At 45.8% G+C, this 20,627-nt stretch overlaps 1 protein-coding gene across 3 annotated transcripts in view; it reads left to right on the top strand.

Moving 5' to 3' along the window:
* fbxo18 (F-box DNA helicase 1) overlaps positions 1–16,370 on the top strand; it is a 59,027-nt gene extending 42,657 nt beyond the window's left edge. Inside the window, exons 15-21 of one of the 3 annotated variants that reach the window (XM_038811832.1) lie at positions 312–429; positions 571–647; positions 1,957–2,157; positions 3,178–3,303; positions 4,505–4,611; positions 8,714–8,848; positions 15,894–16,370. In XM_038811832.1, coding sequence (XP_038667760.1) covers positions 312–429; positions 571–647; positions 1,957–2,157; positions 3,178–3,303; positions 4,505–4,611; positions 8,714–8,848; positions 15,894–16,004 — 875 coding nt within the window. In that variant the 3' untranslated portion in view covers positions 16,005–16,370. Of the gene's footprint in view, positions 1–311; positions 432–570; positions 648–1,956; positions 2,158–3,177; positions 3,304–4,504; positions 4,612–8,713; positions 8,849–15,893 lie in introns of those variants that run through there. The other 2 variants (XM_038811831.1, XR_005462345.1) reach the window with 2 other exon arrangements.
* Positions 16,371–20,627: the final 4,257 nt, after the last annotated feature.

Raw genomic sequence — 20,627 nt, 5'->3', positions numbered from 1 at the left:
GAGAGTGGCGGTGAAGGGGGGGGAGGAAGAGAGGTATCCGGGCAGGCAGACAGAATGGCACCCTGATCTGCGAGGACCCTTTCCTGCTGGGCTCGAAATGACGCGTGTGCGGTCTCGGCGGAGATAAACTCCCTGACGTCAAAAAAAGGCAAAGTTCCGTTGAATAGCGGGATCTTTCTCGGCACTGCAGCGCCGAGAAACACTCCGCTAAACACGCCCAAAACCGGACATAGATTTTTATCCGTTGAATCGCGCCCTAAAGCTGCCTTGGGTTTGTACCCAACAACAACAACATGAGCTCCTTATTGCAGGCAATGCTGATGATAAGACTGGGCAGGTGGCTATTCTCTGCAGGACTGATGCAGCTGTGTTTGACGAGGCCGTGCGCGTCGTGACGAGTGACCATCCAGGCAAAATATACATCATCGGAGTGAGTACGGTCTCCTGATATTTGTTGCAGCTCCAGGTTTTAAACTGCAGCCTTGCACACTTGATCATTCTTTAGGCAGATGCCCTTTATTCCATCTGTTCTAGCCCACAGCGCTCTGACTCCTCAAATCGTCTCTCCTCAGGGCTTGATAAATTAGGTATGGACACAATACTGGACGTCTGGATGCTTCTGATGCTGGAGAAGGAACCAGCAACAGGTGAGTTTAGTTTTTGATCAAATTAATTCCCCATTCCATTCCTCCTTCTGTTTTCCTGCCTTCTCCCCCAGGTGGTTGGGGGGAGGGTTCCAGGGGCCTCCCAAGCTGCACCTTCAACTGTGGACCATTGAGAAGCGACTCGCCCACTGTCTTTCATACCATTAGAACAGAAGAGGCAGGCAGCACCACTTCTTATTGTACAAGTTGCCGTTCAAACCCTGTGTTATGTTGCCATCCTGTCACAATGAAATGTAGTCTCCAGTTGTAAATGAGAGCAAGTTCTAAATGGTGTGAAAAGGAATAGTGGGCCTGTGTTCTCTGGGTCTTGAGTAAAGCTATGCTAAGGAAAGGCTGGTCCCAGATTCCCCCTTACTCAGTGAATGAGTAATAAATTAAAACACCCTATTTGGAGTAATATTTGGCATATAATGTTTTACTTGGTACTTGCATGAGACTATATTTAAAAATTTCCAGTAGAGCCGTGTACCATTGAATTAGGAAGGACTTTTGAGTTACAGAGATGATTAATTACGTTCATTCCAGTTATTGAAGTCTGTAATGAGGAAAGGAGAATCATAGAATCTACAGTGCGGAAGGAGGCCATTCGGCCCATCGAGTGCACCAGCTCTTGGAAAGAGCACCCTATCCAAGCCCACACCTCCACCCTATCCCCATAACCCAGTAACCCCACCCAACACTAAGGGCAAATTTGGGACACTAAGGGCAATTTATCATGGCCAATCCACCTAACCTGCACATCTTTGGACTGTGGGAGGAAACCGGAGCACCTGGAGGAAACCCACGCAGACACGGGGAGAACATGCAGACTCCACACAGACAGTGACCCAAGCCGGGAACCGAACCTGGGACCCTGGAGCTGTGAAGCAATTGTGCTAACCACCATGCTACCGTGGACTTTTTTCCTTGGAATAGCAAGGACTTATTTTCCTTGAATCTGACTGAATCGAGGTTTTACTAGTTCATAAAGGTAATTTGTTCTCTATTGGAGGACGCAAACACTAGGGAACATGAATGGAAAGATGGTAAATTGGGCAGAATTTATGTTGCACAAAATTACTCGAGTCGTGCAGTAAGGGAAATGACATTGAAACTGAAATATAAATGGGTAACAAAAGCTAGCATCAAACCGGCCAAGTTTTCAGTTCTTGCATATGTATCTAAATCTATCGTGGGTAAAGTTGTTTTGCTTCCTTATAAAATTCTGCCATTTTCAAGCTGGGTGGGACTTCGCAAACTCTTTTTTTTCACACTGTGGCTGTATGATTATATGCTTCTTGTTATTCACCAGCGGAAGACCTTGTATTCCGGGATCCATTCATCAGAATATTTGAACGTAAAGGTGGTTTGCGAAGTTTGAAAGATTATGCAGCTGAAGCTGAAGATAAGGAGTTGGAAGACAGGATTGCAGTGGTGGAGAAATATAGTGTGGGACTCCCTGTACTCCTAGAGAAAATCGCCAGCTACTCTGTCACTGATTCAGCATTTGCAAGTAACAAGGCCATTTTCTCCTCCGCCGACTCTTCATTCTGTTCCCTTCCTCTTCCTCCCAAATGCTTTTTCTCTCTGCTTTGAGCGTTCAACAGATTGGGTTCTATCGCTTATCAGCTTAGAGCAGTTGAGTGTTCATGTTGCGAATTAACTTTAAATCTTTAAAATAAAATCACCTCGCTTTGATGAAAATAGCGAGGAAAAGCAGTAACCCGGTTGCGGACGCAGATATGTCCTTTCTGTCTCTTGCTGCATTGCACCAAACCTTGTGGTTTGAAAAATAAAAGCGGAGGGTGGAATCTTTCCTCCACCTGGGAAGGGAGTCGGACCCTCGGTTTAACGTCTCATCGGAAAGGGAGCACCACCAGTGCAGCACTCTACCCCCCACCCCTCCCCAGCACTGCACTGGAGCCTTGGATTTTGTGCTCAAGTCCTGGAGTGGGAATTGAACCGAGAAACCTGGTTTCCCAAAGGGAAGAGTACAATAATGTCCCAAAAGATTTAGCAATTGCTAAACTATGATTGGACCATATTGATTGGACCACGAGTATTTGGTCTGGAGATCTCTGCTTCAGATGTTGTGCTTGGCTTACGTGTGTTTTTGCTTTTAGTCTTTGTCTTCACAGTTTAATGAAACCCTCTGCCGATTGTTTTGACGGTGTTACAAAGCGTGGGCAAGTGTATCAGTTCTAAAAGGGTATGAACCGTTCGGGGATGTCCTCTGCGATGTGTGAGTCAGTCCCCTGAACCCAGCTGCTGGTGCTGGGTCAGTTGTGAATTTTAAACCTGTCGAAGATATTAAGGGATTCGGGGCAAAGACAGTGAAATTGAGTTATTGCCGATCAACCCCGGTCTCATTAACCGGCGGTAAAGGCTGGAGGGACTGAATGGTATCCTCCTGTTCCTACATTTGGTGAATTTTCTCTCTGCTGCATGCTTTTCTATCTGGGGATTAATGAGTTTGAGTGATTGAAAAGATTAAACATTTTGGATTTCAGTCGAACCTTTCAATCTTTTAAAGGTATTATTTTGGGAACTGTGCACAAAGCAAAAGGATACGAGTTTGACATGGTGCAGATAAACAATGACCTTGCAAAAGTGCCAGGCTATCGACATGATCATCATACACTTTTGGATTTCAGGATAGGCAAGTTCTTTTCTGTTTGTTTCTGAACCTTTTTCTCTCACTTCTATTGAAGGTTTATAGTCGGTGCTGCACTATATACTTTTTAAACCTCCATTTGTTTGCCTAAAATTATCTTCCTATATAAGTCTAGTTCGTAAAGCCCAGTGGACTATTCAATCACATGAAGTGGGGGAGGGGGTTAGTTGCAGGAAATGGTGGGGTAGTGGTAACGTCACTGAAGTCAGAATCCAGAGACCCAGGCTGATGCTCTGGGATCCAGGTTAGAATCCCACCATGGCAACTTGGCATAATTTAAATTCTATTAATTAAAACTGGGATGGAACCTGGAAGCTAGCCTCAACTACCATCAATTGTTGTTGAAAAACTCACCTGAAAACATAGAATTACAGCATCTACAGTGAAGCAGGAGGCCATTTGGCCCATCGAGTCTGCACCGGCCCATCGAAAGAGCACCACACCTCCACCCCATCCTAGTAACCCCAGCTAACCTTTTTGGACACTAAGGAGCAATTTCCCACGGCCAATCCACCTAACCTGCACATCTTTGGACTGTGGGAGGAAACCGGAGCCCCCGGAGGAAACCCACGCAGACACTGGGAGAAGGTGCAGATTCCGCACAGACAGCGACCCAAGCCGAGGATTGAACCCGGGACCCTGGAGCTGTGAAGCGACAGTGCTAACCACCGTGCCGCCCCGTTCAAAACTTTGGTTCACCTTAGGGAAGGGAATCTGCCGTTCTGACCTGGCTTGACCTATGTGTGACCCCTGAACCAGTGTGTTTGTCACTCCGTTCAAGGGCAGTTAGGATTGGGAAGCAAATGTTGGCTTTGCCAGTGATGCCCACAATCAATGAAAGAATAAAGAAATACACCCCAGCCCAGATATGTTCTCCGTTGTGGTCCACGAAAGCTCACTTAACTGTAGTTACCAGGATGAGAAACACTGACGTTGACCTGCTTTGAGAAGTGGCAATGGTTTCAGCTGGAGAATTGTAGAATAAATTTCCAAAAGGCTGATTCAGTTTGAGAGATCTCCATTATTCTACATCACCTTAACTTGCTCTCTCATTTCAATATTACCGCGTGAATGACTAACCTTCCACCTCAAGGGAAAATAAACGCTGCAATTCTGCAAATGTTGGGCATTATTTGCTTTTTGAGATTGAATTTCTGTGTATCTAAATTGCATCTCTCTCCCTCAGATGCAGTGCCAGATATTGATTGGAACTTGCTTTACATTGCTGTGACGCGGGCAAAAAGGTGTCTCGTGATGAGCAGGTCTTTGGAATGTCTGCTGTCCTTTGCTGGTGTGAGTGAAGTACCCATTCGGTTTCCTTTCTCTTTCGTCTTCAGTCTGCATGTTGGATAGGTCAGCGGCTCGCAAGCGATGTTATGTTGGGCTGGATGGTTCACCAGCACCATGGGCAGACCCAGGTTTCTGTACCACCCAAGCCCACTCTCTCCTGTGTTACCAAACTAGCCTAAAGGCATCACCTCAGTCAGTCAGAGACCTCTGGCTGTGGGGGCTGAAAACCCGATTAAGGCTTGGTGGAGATTTAAAAGAAAAGACTCACTTCTGAAACATAAGTACTTGCATTTATCTCGTGTTCTTATCACCTGTCGAAAAATGCTTCACGCAGGCTGAATTGCTTTTGGAGGGCAGCAATTGGCACAAAGCAAGATCTTGCAAAGAGCAATGAGATGATTGGCCTGCTAATGAGTTCTAGGGGGCATCAGTTCAGGGAGAAGTGCAGAATTCTGGGAGACCCACCTTCTCCTTGCGTTATTCCACTGGATCCACATCCTAATTTTGAAAGATTAGAACAGGAGCCTCGGTTGAATTTTTTATCTGAAGTCACAGGGTAAATTATAGGTTCAATTCATAGAATCCCTATGGACCATTCAGCCCATGGAGTCTGCACGACCCTCCGAAAGAGCATTCCACCTACACCCACTCCCCCACCGTATCTCCATAACCTTTGGACACTAAGGGGTAATTTATCATGGCCAATCACCCTAACCTGACTGGAGAAAACTGGAGCACTCGGAGGAAACCCACCCAGGCACGGGGAGAACATGAAATCTCCGCACAGACAGCCACCCGAGGCTGGATTCGAACCCGGGTCCCTGGCGCTGTGAGGCAGCCGTGCTAACCACTGTGCCACCCTAGGATGGGGTAGGCTTCAGCCCATATCCTTTTGGCACAGGTGTGTCCGAGTCTCACTGAGCTATGATGACGTGCTAGAGGAGTTGAGAGTGATTTGGATTACCCAGTTGGTCAGTCATTTGTATCTGTGGAAACGAAGGACTGCGTTCACACAATTGATACAGAGCAGAAGGAGGCCACTCGACCCATCGTGTTTACACCAGCTCTCCAAACGAATAGTTCGTCTAGTGCCATTTTCCCACTTCTCTCCGAAACCTTGCACGTTCTTCCCTTTTCAGATAACAGTCTAATTCCTACCAACTGTCCTGGCTAGAGACAATTTACACCTCTTTAACCTGGGGTTACCCCCATCTCTGGATCTGTAAAGATTCAATTACCTGCAAATGCTCGCATTCTAAGCATTGTCTGGCATCTTTGAATTTGTCTATATATATGTTTCTGGATCAAACCTGTTCATTCACCTGAGGAAGGAACAGCGCGCCGAAAGCTAGTGTTTGAAACAAACCTGTTGGACTTTAACCTGGTGTTGTAAGACTTCTTACTGTGCTCACCACAGTCCAACGCCGGCATCTCCACATCAAGTCTAATTCCTGTTTGACCTCTCTGAAAATCAAGTGGTGGGGAAATTCTACAGAACCCCCCCGTGCTGCCAACATTAATTGGCCGAAGCCAAGACCGGGAATTTGGCCAAAACTGAGGGGGGGGGGGGGGGGGTTCTGAGGAATATTCTGGCCATGATACACGGCATACTCAAAATTGTGCGTTGCCTCTAACCAAAAAACAAACAACATCTACCCTCTTATAATAGTGTCTTTAATGTCACAAATTATCAAACAAAAACAGAACCACATAAGGAGAGGCAACAAGTGGTGGGTTCAAAGGAAGAGGGGGAGATAGTGATCACAGAGGTCCTAACAGTAGCAGCAGATCCACTGTCTCTAAGCAACCAGGACCTGCTGATTCTAGAGGAAGCTGTTGACAGTAACTCGTCACGATGAAAATAGTGCAGGGAACTGGGTGCGTGCAGAGGTGAAAAGCAGGGGCTATTCCCCTTGGCAGGAATTTACAATGTTAACCGTAAATGGTTTAAGGAAGATGGATTTGATTTCTTTGGTGATGTGTGGGAGGGGGTGTTGGAAAAAGGAGACTTTGAGATAATCTAATCCTACCTTTTTAGGAGTAATCATCCTTGGCATAAAAACCATTTCCTGCTGGTAAAAGCTTGAAATGTTTTTTAATTCTTTCGTAATTCAGTCATGCGGCATGTACGGACAAGACCGACAAATTATTAATGTGCAATACCCTCTCCATTCATCCGACTTTGATTTCAAATAAGTTTTTAACAATCTTGCCGATCTCTTCTGTCTCCATATCTATTCTGGAGCTACTGGGTTTTTGCAGCAACTACTTTTGTCCCTTGGAAAGGGTCAACTATGCATTAAAAATATTTTCAAAAGTCTCAAATGCTTACAAATCCTGGACCCCTTTTAGGCATCTACATCCTTTTAATTTTCTTCTTTACCAGCTGTCTAAAGTCAGCAGCCGTCATTCCCGAGTCTGAAAGAGTGGAGGAGATTATGTCTATCTGTCAGAAAGGCTTCCAGCCCAGGGCTTGGAAAAATACATTTTAATTTTATTGATTTATTTTTTAAAATATAATTTTCTTTTCCAATTAAGGAGAAATTTAGTGAAGCCAATCCACCTACCCTGCACATCTGTTTGGCTTTGTGGGGGTGAGACCTACGCAGACACGGGGAGAATGTGCAAACTCCACACGGGCAATGACCCAGAGCCGCGATCGAACCTGGGACCTCAGCGCCGTGAGGCCACAATGCTAGCCACCCCGTCACCGTGCCATCCTGGAAAATACATTTATCTTGTCCTGCAGTAAAAGCCATTTCCAATCCTGCTCTAATTTGGCCCAGCTTTGGGAGTATTTTTAGTTACGGACGTCAGTGCAATTAATGATTGACAAAGCTGGCAATGTGGAGAAGGGGGAGGCAGGACAGTGGTGTAGCGATAAGTGTCAGATCACAGCTGATCATATTGAATGGTAGAGCAGACGAGGGGCTGAATGGCCGGCATCTGCTGCTATGTGTGTCTGTGTGTGTGTTATGGATGGAAGGATGAGGCAGGCAGTATGAACTGAATGGCATAACTTTTAAAATGGGTGCAGAAGCAGTGACTTGCAGGCTGGGGGCTACACTCACCAATCTTTGAAGGTGGTAGGGCAAGTTGGGAGAAAGCTGTTTAAAAATCAATAATGGAATCCATGGCTTTATTAGTAAAGGCACAGTGGACAAAAGGAAGTTATGCTCAAACCTTTTCTTGCTGATTTGGCCCCAGCTAGACCATTGTGTTCAATTCTGGGCACCACTTTAGGAAGACCTTGGAGAGGCCGCAGACGAGATTTCTTCTTTGTCCCTCTGGATCCAGGGCGGCTTGCTCGCACTCTGGTGCATTGTGTTCTGAGATGGCCAATGTGCGACCTGTACACTCTGCCACGTGCTTGAAGGGGCGGGTAGATGGGTAGTTTGGAGGTTTGTACCGTCTCTCCGATCCCTTGACTTTGCCTCTGCCTGGTTTCCGACCAAGTCTCTCTGCGTTCTGTGCCTTCCCGAAGTATCCTTTCCTGTTTGCGTTGTTCAAAAGTCAGGGACCCAGTGAGTTGCCTGGGAGACTTGACCCCCTTCAGGGGTGCTTTGAGAACATCCCTAAAGCATTTCCGATGCCCTCCTGGAGTCTCCTGCTGCGACTGAGGTCCGAGCGGAGCAGTTACACTGGTGTCAGGCAAATCCCACCCGGCAGAGCTGGTTTTGTGGGCTTAGGTAGGGTGTTCTTTCAGAGGGTCAGTACAGACCTGGATGGGCTGAATGGTCTCCGTTCTGTCAGGATTCTGTGTTTGAATAACAGTTACAGCAAACCACAAAATTGTGAAAAGCCATTTACTCCAATCAACTCGTCCTAATATTTCACACAAATGCATCATTCCATGTAAAATTCTTTGAGAATGCTTTCGCAGTGCAGCTCCTTCCTCAGGTGAGGGACCATTCATCTGACGCAGGAGCAGTGCTCCGAAAGCTGGTGATTTGAAACAAACCTGTTGGACTTTAACCTGGTGTTGTAAGACTTCTTACTGTGCTCGCCTCAGTCCATCGCTGGCACCTCCACTCCTTTTGCAATAGGTCAGTTTTGGCTTGGAATTATTTTTCTCGCTTTGACAAATCTGCTTCCAACACCACAGGAATATTTTCTGAAATGGGAGCTGACTTCCAGCCTGCTTGTAGAGGGAACACTCCCTAGCTGCCGGGCAAGAGGATGTTTGAATCGCATTGCGAGTGAAACAGTATTAACTCTGAGAACAGTGCCAAATACACGGGTGAGTATTTTGTTTTCCAATGTAATTGCAAGGGATTAAGAGAAGATAACTTCTTGGTTGAGGAGAACAAGAGTGGTGATGCGGAGGCAGACTTCTGTTGCTGCTGGTTGTGCTAGCGAGGGAATATATTAGCCAGAGGTGCTTCTCAACCAATCACCTGCTACCTAAACCATTCGGCCTTCAGGCTTTCGCCCCCTGTGGTAGCGCAAAGTAATGCAATGCGGCAGAGTTAAATCACAACAGCGATTTGTAAACAAACTGCCGAATTAAATATAAATAAACACAGATCTGGTCACATTGACTCCAGGGCTTGGTCTGCTTGACCCCCCCCCCCCCCCCCCCCCCCCCCCCCCCCCCCCCCGCCTACCCAGGATCACGCCCGAGCACTGATAGGCCCAGTTTCGCACACCCTGTCCCCACAGGTCCCAGACAGGTCACGTGGCCTGTGAAAGATCGTCTCTTAAAGGGACCACACCATCACGTTCTTCCTCCCTTTTAAGTTCCCTCACAATTCACAAGAAAAACTATTATATACAACTACGTACAGTCAACAGAATTCTCCGTGAGGGAGCCAATGGGCAAAGTTCATAAAGTCAGCCTATCCGGGGACAACTATGTAACTTGTTCCGCCATGCTTGGGAGGTACCAGAGTCCACAACAGCGGCAGGGAAATTACTGATTCCAAAGATGAATCGGTGTCAGCATCTTCCCCGAATCCCCGTGGCAAACCCTTGGTTCTGCCGCCGTCGAATCGGTGGGCTGGCAGACTGGTGACTACTACTGGGCCCACAAGTCTTGCTGTGGGGACAACAATGGTGGGCTAGACTGCTTCCCCTTTGAGGCCTTAAAGATTTGGACTGCTCTTTCCATCAACCCGTTGGAAGCAGAGTGGTAGGGGGACGACCATAAGGTGGTGGATACCGTTGATTTGATAAGGCGCTGAAACCCTTTGGCTGTGAAAGCGGTGCCATTATCAGAAACAATCACCTCTGGGATGACGTGTGTTGTGGAAATTTGTGGCAGCTTGTCGATAGTGGCTGACTAAGTCGTTGAACGCAAGAGTTGGACGTTCAACCATTTTAAGTGGGTGTCCACAATGATTAAAAAAGTAATTCCCATAAAAGGGCCGGCAAAGTCAATGTGGAACCTCGTCCACAGGCAACCCGGCCACTCCCAAGGGAGCAGTTTAGCTGCAGGTGGAAGGATCTGCTGTGCTTGGCAATATTCGCAATTGTTGACTACACTCTCTGTCTCTGTCTATCCCTGGACACCAAATGTAGCTCCTAGTCAATATTTTCATCTTGGTCTGGCCAGGATACATGCTGTCCAACTCCTGGAGAAATGACTGTTGCCTCCGGGATGGCATGATCACTCTGCACCCACAAAAGCACCTCATATTCACAGCTAACTTTCTCCCTTCACTGAAGGTAGGGCCTGGCTCCCATTGACTTATCAAAATGCCAGCCAGTTAGCACCATTCTTTTGACCTTCGCTAAAACCGAGTCCCTGTCAATCCACATGTTGTTATGGTCCGCAAAATGAGCAGAGTATCTAAAAACAATTTGGAGCAAGGACTATCTCCCATGGAATGGGAGGCAAAGACATCGTCTGTGGAAATGGACACCAGCTTAGAACGTCGGCATTTGAGATCTGCGAACCTGATTTGTGTTGTAATGTGTAACTGTACGCAGACAACAATAATGTCCGTCTTTGTACTCTGGCTGCTGCGATCAGTGGAATCGGTTATCCTCGCGGAAGTGCTCAAGTAACAGCTTATGGACCGAGATGATGGTGAAGTGACGGCCGTTAACATATCAGTGGAGTTTCATGATGACATATATGGCTGCAAACTCTCTCTATCTGCTCCGCACCATCGTCCATCTCATGGGAAAGTACCGCCCGTATGCTATAAGGCAGTGTTCTTCAAACTTTTTTTCCGGGGACCCATTTTTACCAACCGGCCAACCTTCGCGACCCACGCCGGCCGACCTTCGCGACCCACGCCGGCCGACCTTCGCGACCCACGCCGGCCGACCTTCGCGACCCACCATTTTCTCTTACCTTGTTTGCTGCTGACAAAAACGGAGGAAAAGGTTTTGGGTCCCTCTGGCCCTCGTACACGCTCCTCCAATGGAACCTGTTGGATGAAGGTGAAGCCTTCCGGTGTCGGAAAGCATGGAGTCTTTATCAAATAAACCCCCTCCCGAACTTGTAAAAAAATATAAAATGAGTAAAATAAATGAAAAAAATGAATAAAACCCCCCCTGAACTTGTAATAAAAAAAGAATAAAATAAATGAAAAAAAAATTAAATGAATAAAATAAATGAATAAAAACCACTGCAGAACTTGTAAAACAAAAAGTTGCAATGGTTTAAAAAAAATAGTGGCCCACTGCGCATGCGTGCCCGATTATTGGCGTGCATGTGCATTCTGCGAAAATGTTTTTAAAAATCGGTCGCATTGTGCATGATGATCGGGCACGCAGGCACAATGCTGTCGCTAAGTTGGGTAAAGAACAGCCACAGTGGTTGACCTTCCCCAAGAAGGACTTCAACTCGGTGCATGCAACGCCTTTTGCTGTTACTGTGAATCCTAAACATGGCAGCACGGTAGCATGGTGGTTAGCATAAATGCTTCACAGCTCCAGGGTCCCAGGTTCGGTTCCCGGCTTGGGTCACTGTCTGTGTGGAGTCTGCACATCCTCCCCGTGTGTGCGTGGGTTTCCTCCGGGTGCTCCGGTTTCCTCCCACAGTCCAAAGATGTGCGGGTTAGGTGGATTGGCCATGCTAAATTGCCCGTAGTGTCCTAAAAAGTAAGGTTAAGGGGTGGGGGGTTGTTGGGTTACGGGTATAGGGTGGATACGTGGGTTTGAGTAGGGTGATCATGGCTCGGCACAACATCGAGGGCCGAAGGGCCTGTTCTGTGCTGTACTGTTCTATGTTCTATGTGACCTCATCTGCCTGAAATATGCACTTTTAGCGTATCCACGTTTACCAGCTTCTTTCAATGTCCTGAGGACTTCTTCCATTTTGTTGCTAAGGTCTTCAGGTGATGTCTCCGTCACATCGTCCAGATTATGATGCAGGACAACTTTTGGGATCCCTTGTAAAAGGCCCTCCGTCGTGCGCTGAAATATAACACAGGCAGATGAAATACCGAAGGGTTACCTCATGTACTGGAATAAGTTCTTGTGTGTGTTTATGGTGACCAATTTCCTCAAGTCTTTCTCCAACTCAAGCTGCTAGTAAGCGTGACTTATCCAATTTCGTGTACTTGAGGCCACCTGCCAATTTTACATAGAGGTCCTCTGTCCTAGGAATACGATATCTAGCCATTTGAGCATCCCCATTCATAGTTATTTTGTAATTGCTGGCAAATCCTTACTGTGCGGTCTGGCTTTAATACTGGGACTATAGGTGCTGCCCCTTCTGAAAACTGTACCGGTCTAATTCTCCCCATGTCTTCCAAACATTTCAATTCCAGTTCCAACGTTTTGATGCAGGGCATAGGGCACCGATTGGGCTCTAAACAAATATTGAATCAGGGTCGATGTAGATTTTGGCCTTTACTCCTTTCATGCATCCCAACTCTCTCTGAAAACTTTCTGGTACTTGTACAGATTCTCACTGGTAAATCCCGTCCATGATACTGGATATCTCCCGCCAATTTGGCTTGGTTTGCTTCAGGCAATCTTGCCACATAAGTCTTGGTCTCGGTCCTTTTACTACGATGAAGTGCAAATGGGCAGACTGGTGCCGATAGGACACTGGTATTGACATTGTGCCCATTGTCTTCAGGGCTTCCCCGGTATAGGTGGCTAAAGTAGCCGTTGTACTGTTGAGCCTCGAGGGTTGCGGCCTTCCCTGTAAATAGTCACACGTCTGTTCTCCCACCACCGTGGCAGAGCACCTGTATCGACCTCCATATTCAGTGGGTGGCCATCAACAATAAGGACAATTTCAATTGGGGGGGGGGGGGGGGGGGGGTGTCTTGTTTAACGTCACAATGTTGAGCTTATAATCAGTGAACGTTTCTTCCGGGTGTTCCACAAACCTATTCACTGGAGTCATCGGTTATTTTGGGAATTCGGTGCAGTCTGTCTGACCTGCATCTGACTTTTGTTTGCAGGTCTCGGAGGCCTCCCGGGTCCACGCCCTAGCACCCGATAGGCTCGAGTTTGCACGCTCTGTCACCATAGGTCCTCAGGTGTGTCACGTGGCCCGTGAGGATCGCCTCTTAAAGGGACCACACTATCACACACTCGCCTCTTAAAGGGACCACACTATCACACTCTCGCCTCTTAAAGGGACCACACTATCACACTCTCGCCTCTTAAAGCGACCACACTATCACACACTCGCCTCTTAAAGGGACCACACTATCACACTCTCGCCTCTTAAAGGGACCACACTATCACACACTCGCCTCTTAAAGAGACCACACTATCACACACTCAAATCCAAGAGGAGGCCTGATGGCCTCGCCTGATGCTGAGTTAATAAATTGAGTTTTGCAGTTTGCTCCGTGATAAAAATGCACCTCATTTAAAATCAAACCTTTGAGATAGCAGCACAACAGAATCTGCTTTCTGAAGCATGTGTGCTCTCCCCACAGCCATATTTCCTTCAGGCCCAGAGACCCTGCGTATGAATTAGTGAATAGCCACTTAAAGACCCCCCCCACACACATTAGTTGCAGTTTAAGTAATTAAAATGAAAACACAGCATACCAGCTTTTAAAAATTTGGTTTACGGGATGTGGGCATCACTGGACCAGCATTTTTGCCCATCCCTAGTTGCCCTCGGGAAGGTGGTGGTGAGCTGCCTTCTTGAACCACTGAGCTCATCCAGGTAGGACTGATTTATCCAGTTGGGTGATAGCGTGAAGGTGGAAGGGAAGAATTCCAGTCTCTGCTCCATCTCTCCAGTTCCTGTCTCTGAGCCAGGCTAACTGGTCAGTACCGTTGTTGAGTCCTACACACATTCCATAAGAAATAGGAGCAGAATTAGGCCACTTGGCCCATCGAGTCTGCTCCACCATTCAATCATGGCTGATATTGTTCTCATCCCCATTCTCCTGCCTTCTTCCCATATCCCTTATTAATCAAGAACCTATCTATCTTAGTCATAAAGACACTCAGTGAATTGGCCTCCACAGCCTTCTGCGGCAAAGAGTTCCACAGATTCACCACCCTCTGGCTGAAGAAATTCTTCCTCATCTCTGTTTTAAAGGATCGTCCCTTTAGTCTGAGATTGTGTCCTCTGGTTCTAGTTTTTCTTTCAAGTAGAAACATCCTCTCCACGTCCACTCTATCCAGGCCTTGCAGTATCCTGTAAGCTTCAATAAGATCCCCTCTCATCCTTCTAAACTCCGAGTACAGACCCAGAGTCCTCAAACGTTCCTTATATGACAAGTTCTTCATTCCAGGGATCATTCTTGCGAACCTCCTCTGGACCGTTTCCAAGGCCAGCACATCCTTCCTTAGATACGGGGCCCAAAACTACTCAAAATGGGGTCTGACCAGAGCCTTATACAGCCTCAGAAGTACATCCCTGGTCTTGTATCCTAGCCCTCTTGACATGAATGCTAACATTGCATTTGCCTTCTTAACTGCTGACTGAACCTGCACATTAACCTTAAGAGAATCGTGAACAAGGACTCCCAAGTCCCTTTGTGCTTCTGCTTTCCGAAGCATTTCCCCTGGCTTGGGTATTGATTACTGAATCTGAGTCAGTCTTCCGTCGGCAGGCGTGTGATCTTGGAGCCAACTTGTTACTCCAGAAGTGTTGGGCACAGGCGGCTGTAGGTTTGCGCCCATGGTAGGTCTCTGGAGGCACCGGGGGTTCCTCCCGAATGGCTTGGTGAGCGATCCATTTTGCCGTAAAATGAGAGTGCGTTGCCATCATCCTCCCTGCTTTACACCCTATTCCCAGTCAATGCCGTTTGCTTCAACTGGTGGCCTCCTTTCAAACCTCATCCCAGCACCAGCAAAAGGAAATCTTGCTCCCTGCTGGAAGGGGCAGTCCCTTGTGTTGGAAAAAGGGAACATACGGATGTCAAGCCGTGATGGGACAGGAGAAGGTGTGAATGCGATGCCTTAATGACAGAATAGTCTTCGGCACTCACTGTCCAGGTCCACATATTAAGAATGGGCCTTTGCCACTCTCTTGATGTCTCAGCTGGTCAAGGCAGTGAGCTGCTCAATAGAGTCCCTGAACATCCCTGCTGTAAATTAGTTCAGCTCAGCTTAGTGGCAGTCGCACTGTTCAAGCTGTGCTCTGCACCTTCAGTAAGTGCAAACAAAATTAACCACGGCTTCAGTTGCTGATCATTAAGAGGAAGTAGCAAACGCTGTAGGATTAACTGTTCATCCATTTTGATGCTGTTCCAACCATGCCTTTCTCAAAGTGTCTCCCTGTCCTGTTGTTGTGGAGAAGGCCAAGAAATTGACAAAATAGCCCTGGACTTTGTGAAAAAGCAGCATCTTCAACAAATGGTCTGCAGCCTGGGCTGTGCTTCGCTCGGTGATGTGGTTTAAAAATTGTACAAAAGGCCCATTTCAGAATATTCTACAGTCCCAACTTTATTGAGTAAATATTTAAATGAATTAGCATAATGTTCAATAGCACACTTCTATTGCTTGGCACTATTTAGACTGCATTATATAATCTTTAGCCAATATTGAAACCGCTAATGAATAACAGTTTTTGTAATACTGTGCGGGATTGGGCTGGCACTGATGAAACTTGTGAGCTAGTAGCTGACATTTGCTGTCTTGATTCATAGCCATGTATTAAAGTACAGGAGGGCCCCAATGAAGAAGGAAAGTGGAGGGGAAATTGAGACATACGGGCGCAAAAAGGCTTGGGGGTGGGAAAGGGGGGGGGGGGAGACATGAAACGTGCCCACATTCTGTGGAATGATATCCAAGGGGCAGGATGGGGGTGGTGTGGAAATGAATGCCTTTCAGTTTACTGCTGCGTGCTGTTTAAAACATTGTTGTTGCCTCATTCTCTTCTATGCTTTGCTCCTGTTATGTGACAGAGTGGTGGCGAAGACGCTGGAGGTCCACTTTGCTTCGCGTGCGCAAAGCAGCGGATTGGCCCAATGGCCTACCTCACTGCACCCCCAGAGCTGGTGAGGTTGGCGAGGTAGAACGGGGTGAACGGAGCTGTGACTCCCCTCGAACCATCCTCTCGATTCTGATCCTGTGGGGGGGGGGGGGGGGGGGAGTGGGGCTGAGTGACTCGGAAGTAATCAGAAGGCCGTGAAACATTCTTTCTACTGGGTTGTCCTAAACGAATTGATTTTTGGTGCTGTCAAGTGTGTATATAAATAAAATGAAAAAATCCAGCAAAATCGAACTGGACTCCATGCAATATCCAATATTTCCTCGACATTCTACACTGGTTTAGATCAACTTTTATATAAAGTTATGACTGCTGTTTTTGAAATGTTAAATGTAAATCTCCCTGAAGAAATTACTATTTACAGCCAATAAAGATATTTTCTATATTTGTATATCTTTGTTTCTAGAAGCTGCTACTTTCAGTGAATGTATAGTGATTGTTCTGTTCACCTCCTCCTAACAACCCTAAAATCTGTCCACCACCTACAAGGGGGAGGTGGTGGTGTTGTGGTATTGTCACTGAACCAGTGGTCCAGAAATCTGAATTAAATAAAAAACGATCTGAAATTAATGATGACCTTGAACGTACTTGACGACCCCAAACTCTACAGCTCTCTGGGGTAACGAGTTTCACAGATTCACTACCTTCAGAGAAAATAAATACCTCCTCATCTCTGTCTTAAATGGGCAACCCCCTACTCTGAGATTATGCCCTCTGGTCCCAGACTCTTCCAGCATCCACCCGGTCAAGCCCCCTGAGAATCCTATATGTGTCAATAAGGTCGCCTCTCATTCTTCTAAACTCCACTGAGTACAGGCCCAACCTACTTAATATCTCCCCATGAGAAAATCCCTCCGTACCAGGATCAACCTAGTGAAACTTCTCTGGATGGCCTCCAATGCCACATTCTAAAATTCCTTTAAATAAGGGGACCAAAGATTGTTCGCAGTATTTCAACTGTGGTCTAACTGGTGCCTTGTATAGTTTCAGCAGGATTTTACTATTTTTATACTCCATTCCCTTTGAAATAAAGGCCCAACATTCCATTTGCCTTCCTAACTACCTGCTAGCCTTTTGTGATTTATATTGTGTATCTATATTCAAGAGGCGGCTGGATACAGCACTTGGGGGGAATGGGATCAACGGCTATGGGGAGAAAGCAGGATTAGGCTATTGAGTTGGATGATCAGCCATAATCGAGATGAATGGCGGAGCAGGCTCAAAGGGCCAAAAGGCCTCCTCCTGCTCCTATCTTCTACATATCTATGCTTGAGGACACCCAAAGACCTCCGTGCTGCAGCTTTATGCAGTCCTTCTCCATTTAAATAATAATCTGCTCCTTTATTCTTCCTACCAAAGTGCTTAACTTCACATTTTCTTACATTGTATTCCATCTGCCAAGTTTTGGCCATTCGCCTAAGCTGTCTATATCCCTCTGCAGACTCTTCCTATCTCCTCACCACTTGCCTTCTCGCCTATTTTTGTGTCAGCCTCAAAATTGGCAATAATGCATTTTTGTCCCTCGTCTAAGTCATTAATATATATTGCAAATAATTTTGGCCCCAGCCCTGATCCCTGTGGCAATCCATTAATTAGAGGCTGCCATTTTGAAAATGCCCCTCACCCCAACTCTCTGTCTTCTATTAGTTTGCCAATCCTTTATCCATGCTAATATACTCCCCCCAACACCATAGAGTCTTATCTTATTAAGTAGAGTTTTGGGTGGGACCTTAACAAAGGTTGTTTGGAAATCCAAATGTATTACATCTAGTTCCCCTTCATCTATCCTGCTCATTACCACCACAAAGAATTCCAATACATTTGTCAGGCATGATTTCCCCTTCATGAAGCCATGCTGACTCTGCTTGATTATATTATGTATTTCTAAATGATCTGTTATTACATTCTTAATAATGTACTCTAACATTTTCCCAATGACACAAATGAAGCTAACTGACCTATAATTGGTTTTTTTTTGTCTCCCTCGTTTTTTGAATAAAGGTGTTACATTAGCAGTTTAACAATCCTCTGGGGCTTTTCCAGAATTTAAGAACTCTTGGAAGATTACTACCAGTGCAAGCACTATCTCTATAATATCTCTTTAATATCCTGGGGTGCAACCCACCAGGTCCAGGGGACTCACCCGCCTTTAGTTCCATTAGTTTCCCTAATACTTTTTTCCCAGTGATTGTTATTGTATTTATTTCCTTCCCCCTTCTGCCCCTTTGTTATTTAGTATTTTTGGAATGTTATTTGTGTCTTCCACCGTGAACACTGATGCAAAGTATTTAACTCATCTGCCATTTCCTGGTACCCCATTATTAATTCCCCAGTCTCATTCTCTAAGGGGCCTATGTTTACTTTTGCCTCCCTCTTCCTTATATATTTAAAGAAGCTCTTGCTGTGCATTTTATATTACTTGTTAGTTTACCCTCATAGTACATCTCTTTTTTTGTCAGTTTTTAAATCTTTCCCAATCCTCTGGCTTACCACTAATCTTTGCCCCATTATATGTTTTTTCTTTCAGTTTATTATTATGCTTCACTTCCTTGGTTAACCATGATTCATTATCCCCTTACTAGACTACTTCTTCCTCACTGGGGTGTATCTTTGTTGTGAGTCATGAAATATTTTCATAAACGTCTGCCATTGCTCATCAACCCTCTTTCCTGCAAAACTCTTTTCCCAGTCCACTCCAGCCAACTCTTCCCTCATTCCTTTATAATTACCCTTATTTAAGTGTAGCACAGTTTTTTCTGACCCAAGTTTCTCACTCTCAAATTGAATGCTAAATTCTACCATGTTATGATCACTGCTTCCTAAGGGATTTTATACTCCGAGATTGTTTATTAAACCTTTACGAAATCCAAAATAGCCCGGTCCCTGGTTGGAGCAGTGTGTCCCAAACACACTCTTGAAATGAAGTGAAATAAAATGAAATGAAAATCGCTTATGAAGTTACTGTGAACAGCCCCTAGTCGCCACATTCCGGCGCCTGTTCGGGGAGGCTGTTACGGGAATCAAACCGTGCTGCTTGGTCTGCTTTCAAAGCTAGCGATTTAGCCCTGTGCTAAACAGCCCCTCTGTGAATTCTTCCTCATGGCTACCTCTGCTAATTTGATTTTCCCGATCTCCATGAAGTTCAAATTCTTCCATGATCAAAGTACTGCCTTTTTGCAAGACCTTATCTCCTGATTTATTCTCCCTCTTACAGTATACCTCCTGTTTGGGGGCCTATAAACTACTCCCACCAGTGTCATCTTACTTTGTTATTTCTTACCTCCACCCATATGGATTCTACACCTTCCGATCCAAGATCATTTCTTGCTATTGTACTTATTCCATCTCTTATTAACAAAGCTACCCCACCACTGGTTCCTTCCTGTCCTTATGAAATGTTACACCCCTGAATATGTAGTTCCCAGTTATGATCTCCTTGTAACCACGTCTCTGTAATATACCGATTAACCTTAATTTATGCCGTTAATTCATTTATTTTGTGTCAATTGCTACATACGTTTAAGAGCCATTAATTTTTTACCTTGTAACTATTTTTTTCCCCCTTTTTGACTCGATTTGCTGTTTTTTAAAAAAGAATGTTTGTACACTCTGTCCCTTCCTGTCACACCCTGGGTATCGTTACCAAAATGGCTGCCCAGTAATGCTGTCATCTCCTTTGCTTTGTACCTCGCTACAGAACAGGCCCCCCTCTATTACAGCCCCCCCCCCCCCATTTAGTTCAAGGACCTCACTACTTTCTGAGTTATGCGGTTTGCAAGAAAACTGGCGCCAGTACGGTTCAGATGTAGACCATCCCAGTGGTACAACCCACTTTCCCCAGTGCGGATGATAGTGCCCCACAATCGACTCCCAGTCCTCCCACACCAATCTTTGAGCCACGTATTCACCCCTCGTTTTATGTACCCTATGTCGATTTGCACTTGGCTCAGCTAAATCCAGAGATTATAAACCACCTGGCCCTTGTTGTTGAAAACTCCCCCTATACCAAAAAGGGCCGACATTCCAAATGGTGAACAAGGATTCTCACTCCCTGACTCCGATGCAGGCTTCGGTGAGTGCTATTCAGGTCAAACTATATTTTCAAGTTATCCCCCGGTATAACCCATACCTTCACCGAAGATTTCATCTACTTACCACTTAGTAGCATCGATCCTGGGTCCCGCATTGCTAAGTAAGTAAAGTAGACTTGGGAATAACCACTGTTTCAGATGAAAACTTTTAAGTTACTTTATTATTATATTTTTTCTTTTAACAACTGCAATCACTTTCTTTACAGAAAGACAAAACAATCTTGCTTCTGGATCCTTCTAGTTGGTTGAAGGGACCTTCAGGCCCACCTTGACAACCAATCTTTTTAAAATCTGGTCTTCTTTAGATGTATTCGCTGGTGAGCTTGGTTGCTATGTCCTATCTTTCCCATGTACTGAGCTGTGAGAGCTGGCTCTGCTGGCTATCTCTGAGCTGACTCTGCCTCCTCTTTAGTCTTCCTTAGATGTATTAGTTGTTTTAGCTCGGCTGCTATGTCTCATCTTTCCCAAGACCGAGTTGACTGTAAGCTGACTCTGCTTGCTTCTCTTGTTCCTTCTCTGCTTCTCTCCTCTCTCTGAGTTCTGGTAGTTCCTGCTCT

The sequence above is a fragment of the Scyliorhinus canicula genome, chromosome 11 (genome assembly GCF_902713615.1).
Source record: "Scyliorhinus canicula chromosome 11, sScyCan1.1, whole genome shotgun sequence".
Classification (NCBI taxonomy): Eukaryota; Metazoa; Chordata; class Chondrichthyes; order Carcharhiniformes; family Scyliorhinidae; genus Scyliorhinus; species Scyliorhinus canicula.
This window is presented reverse-complemented; position numbering and strand designations above follow the sequence as displayed.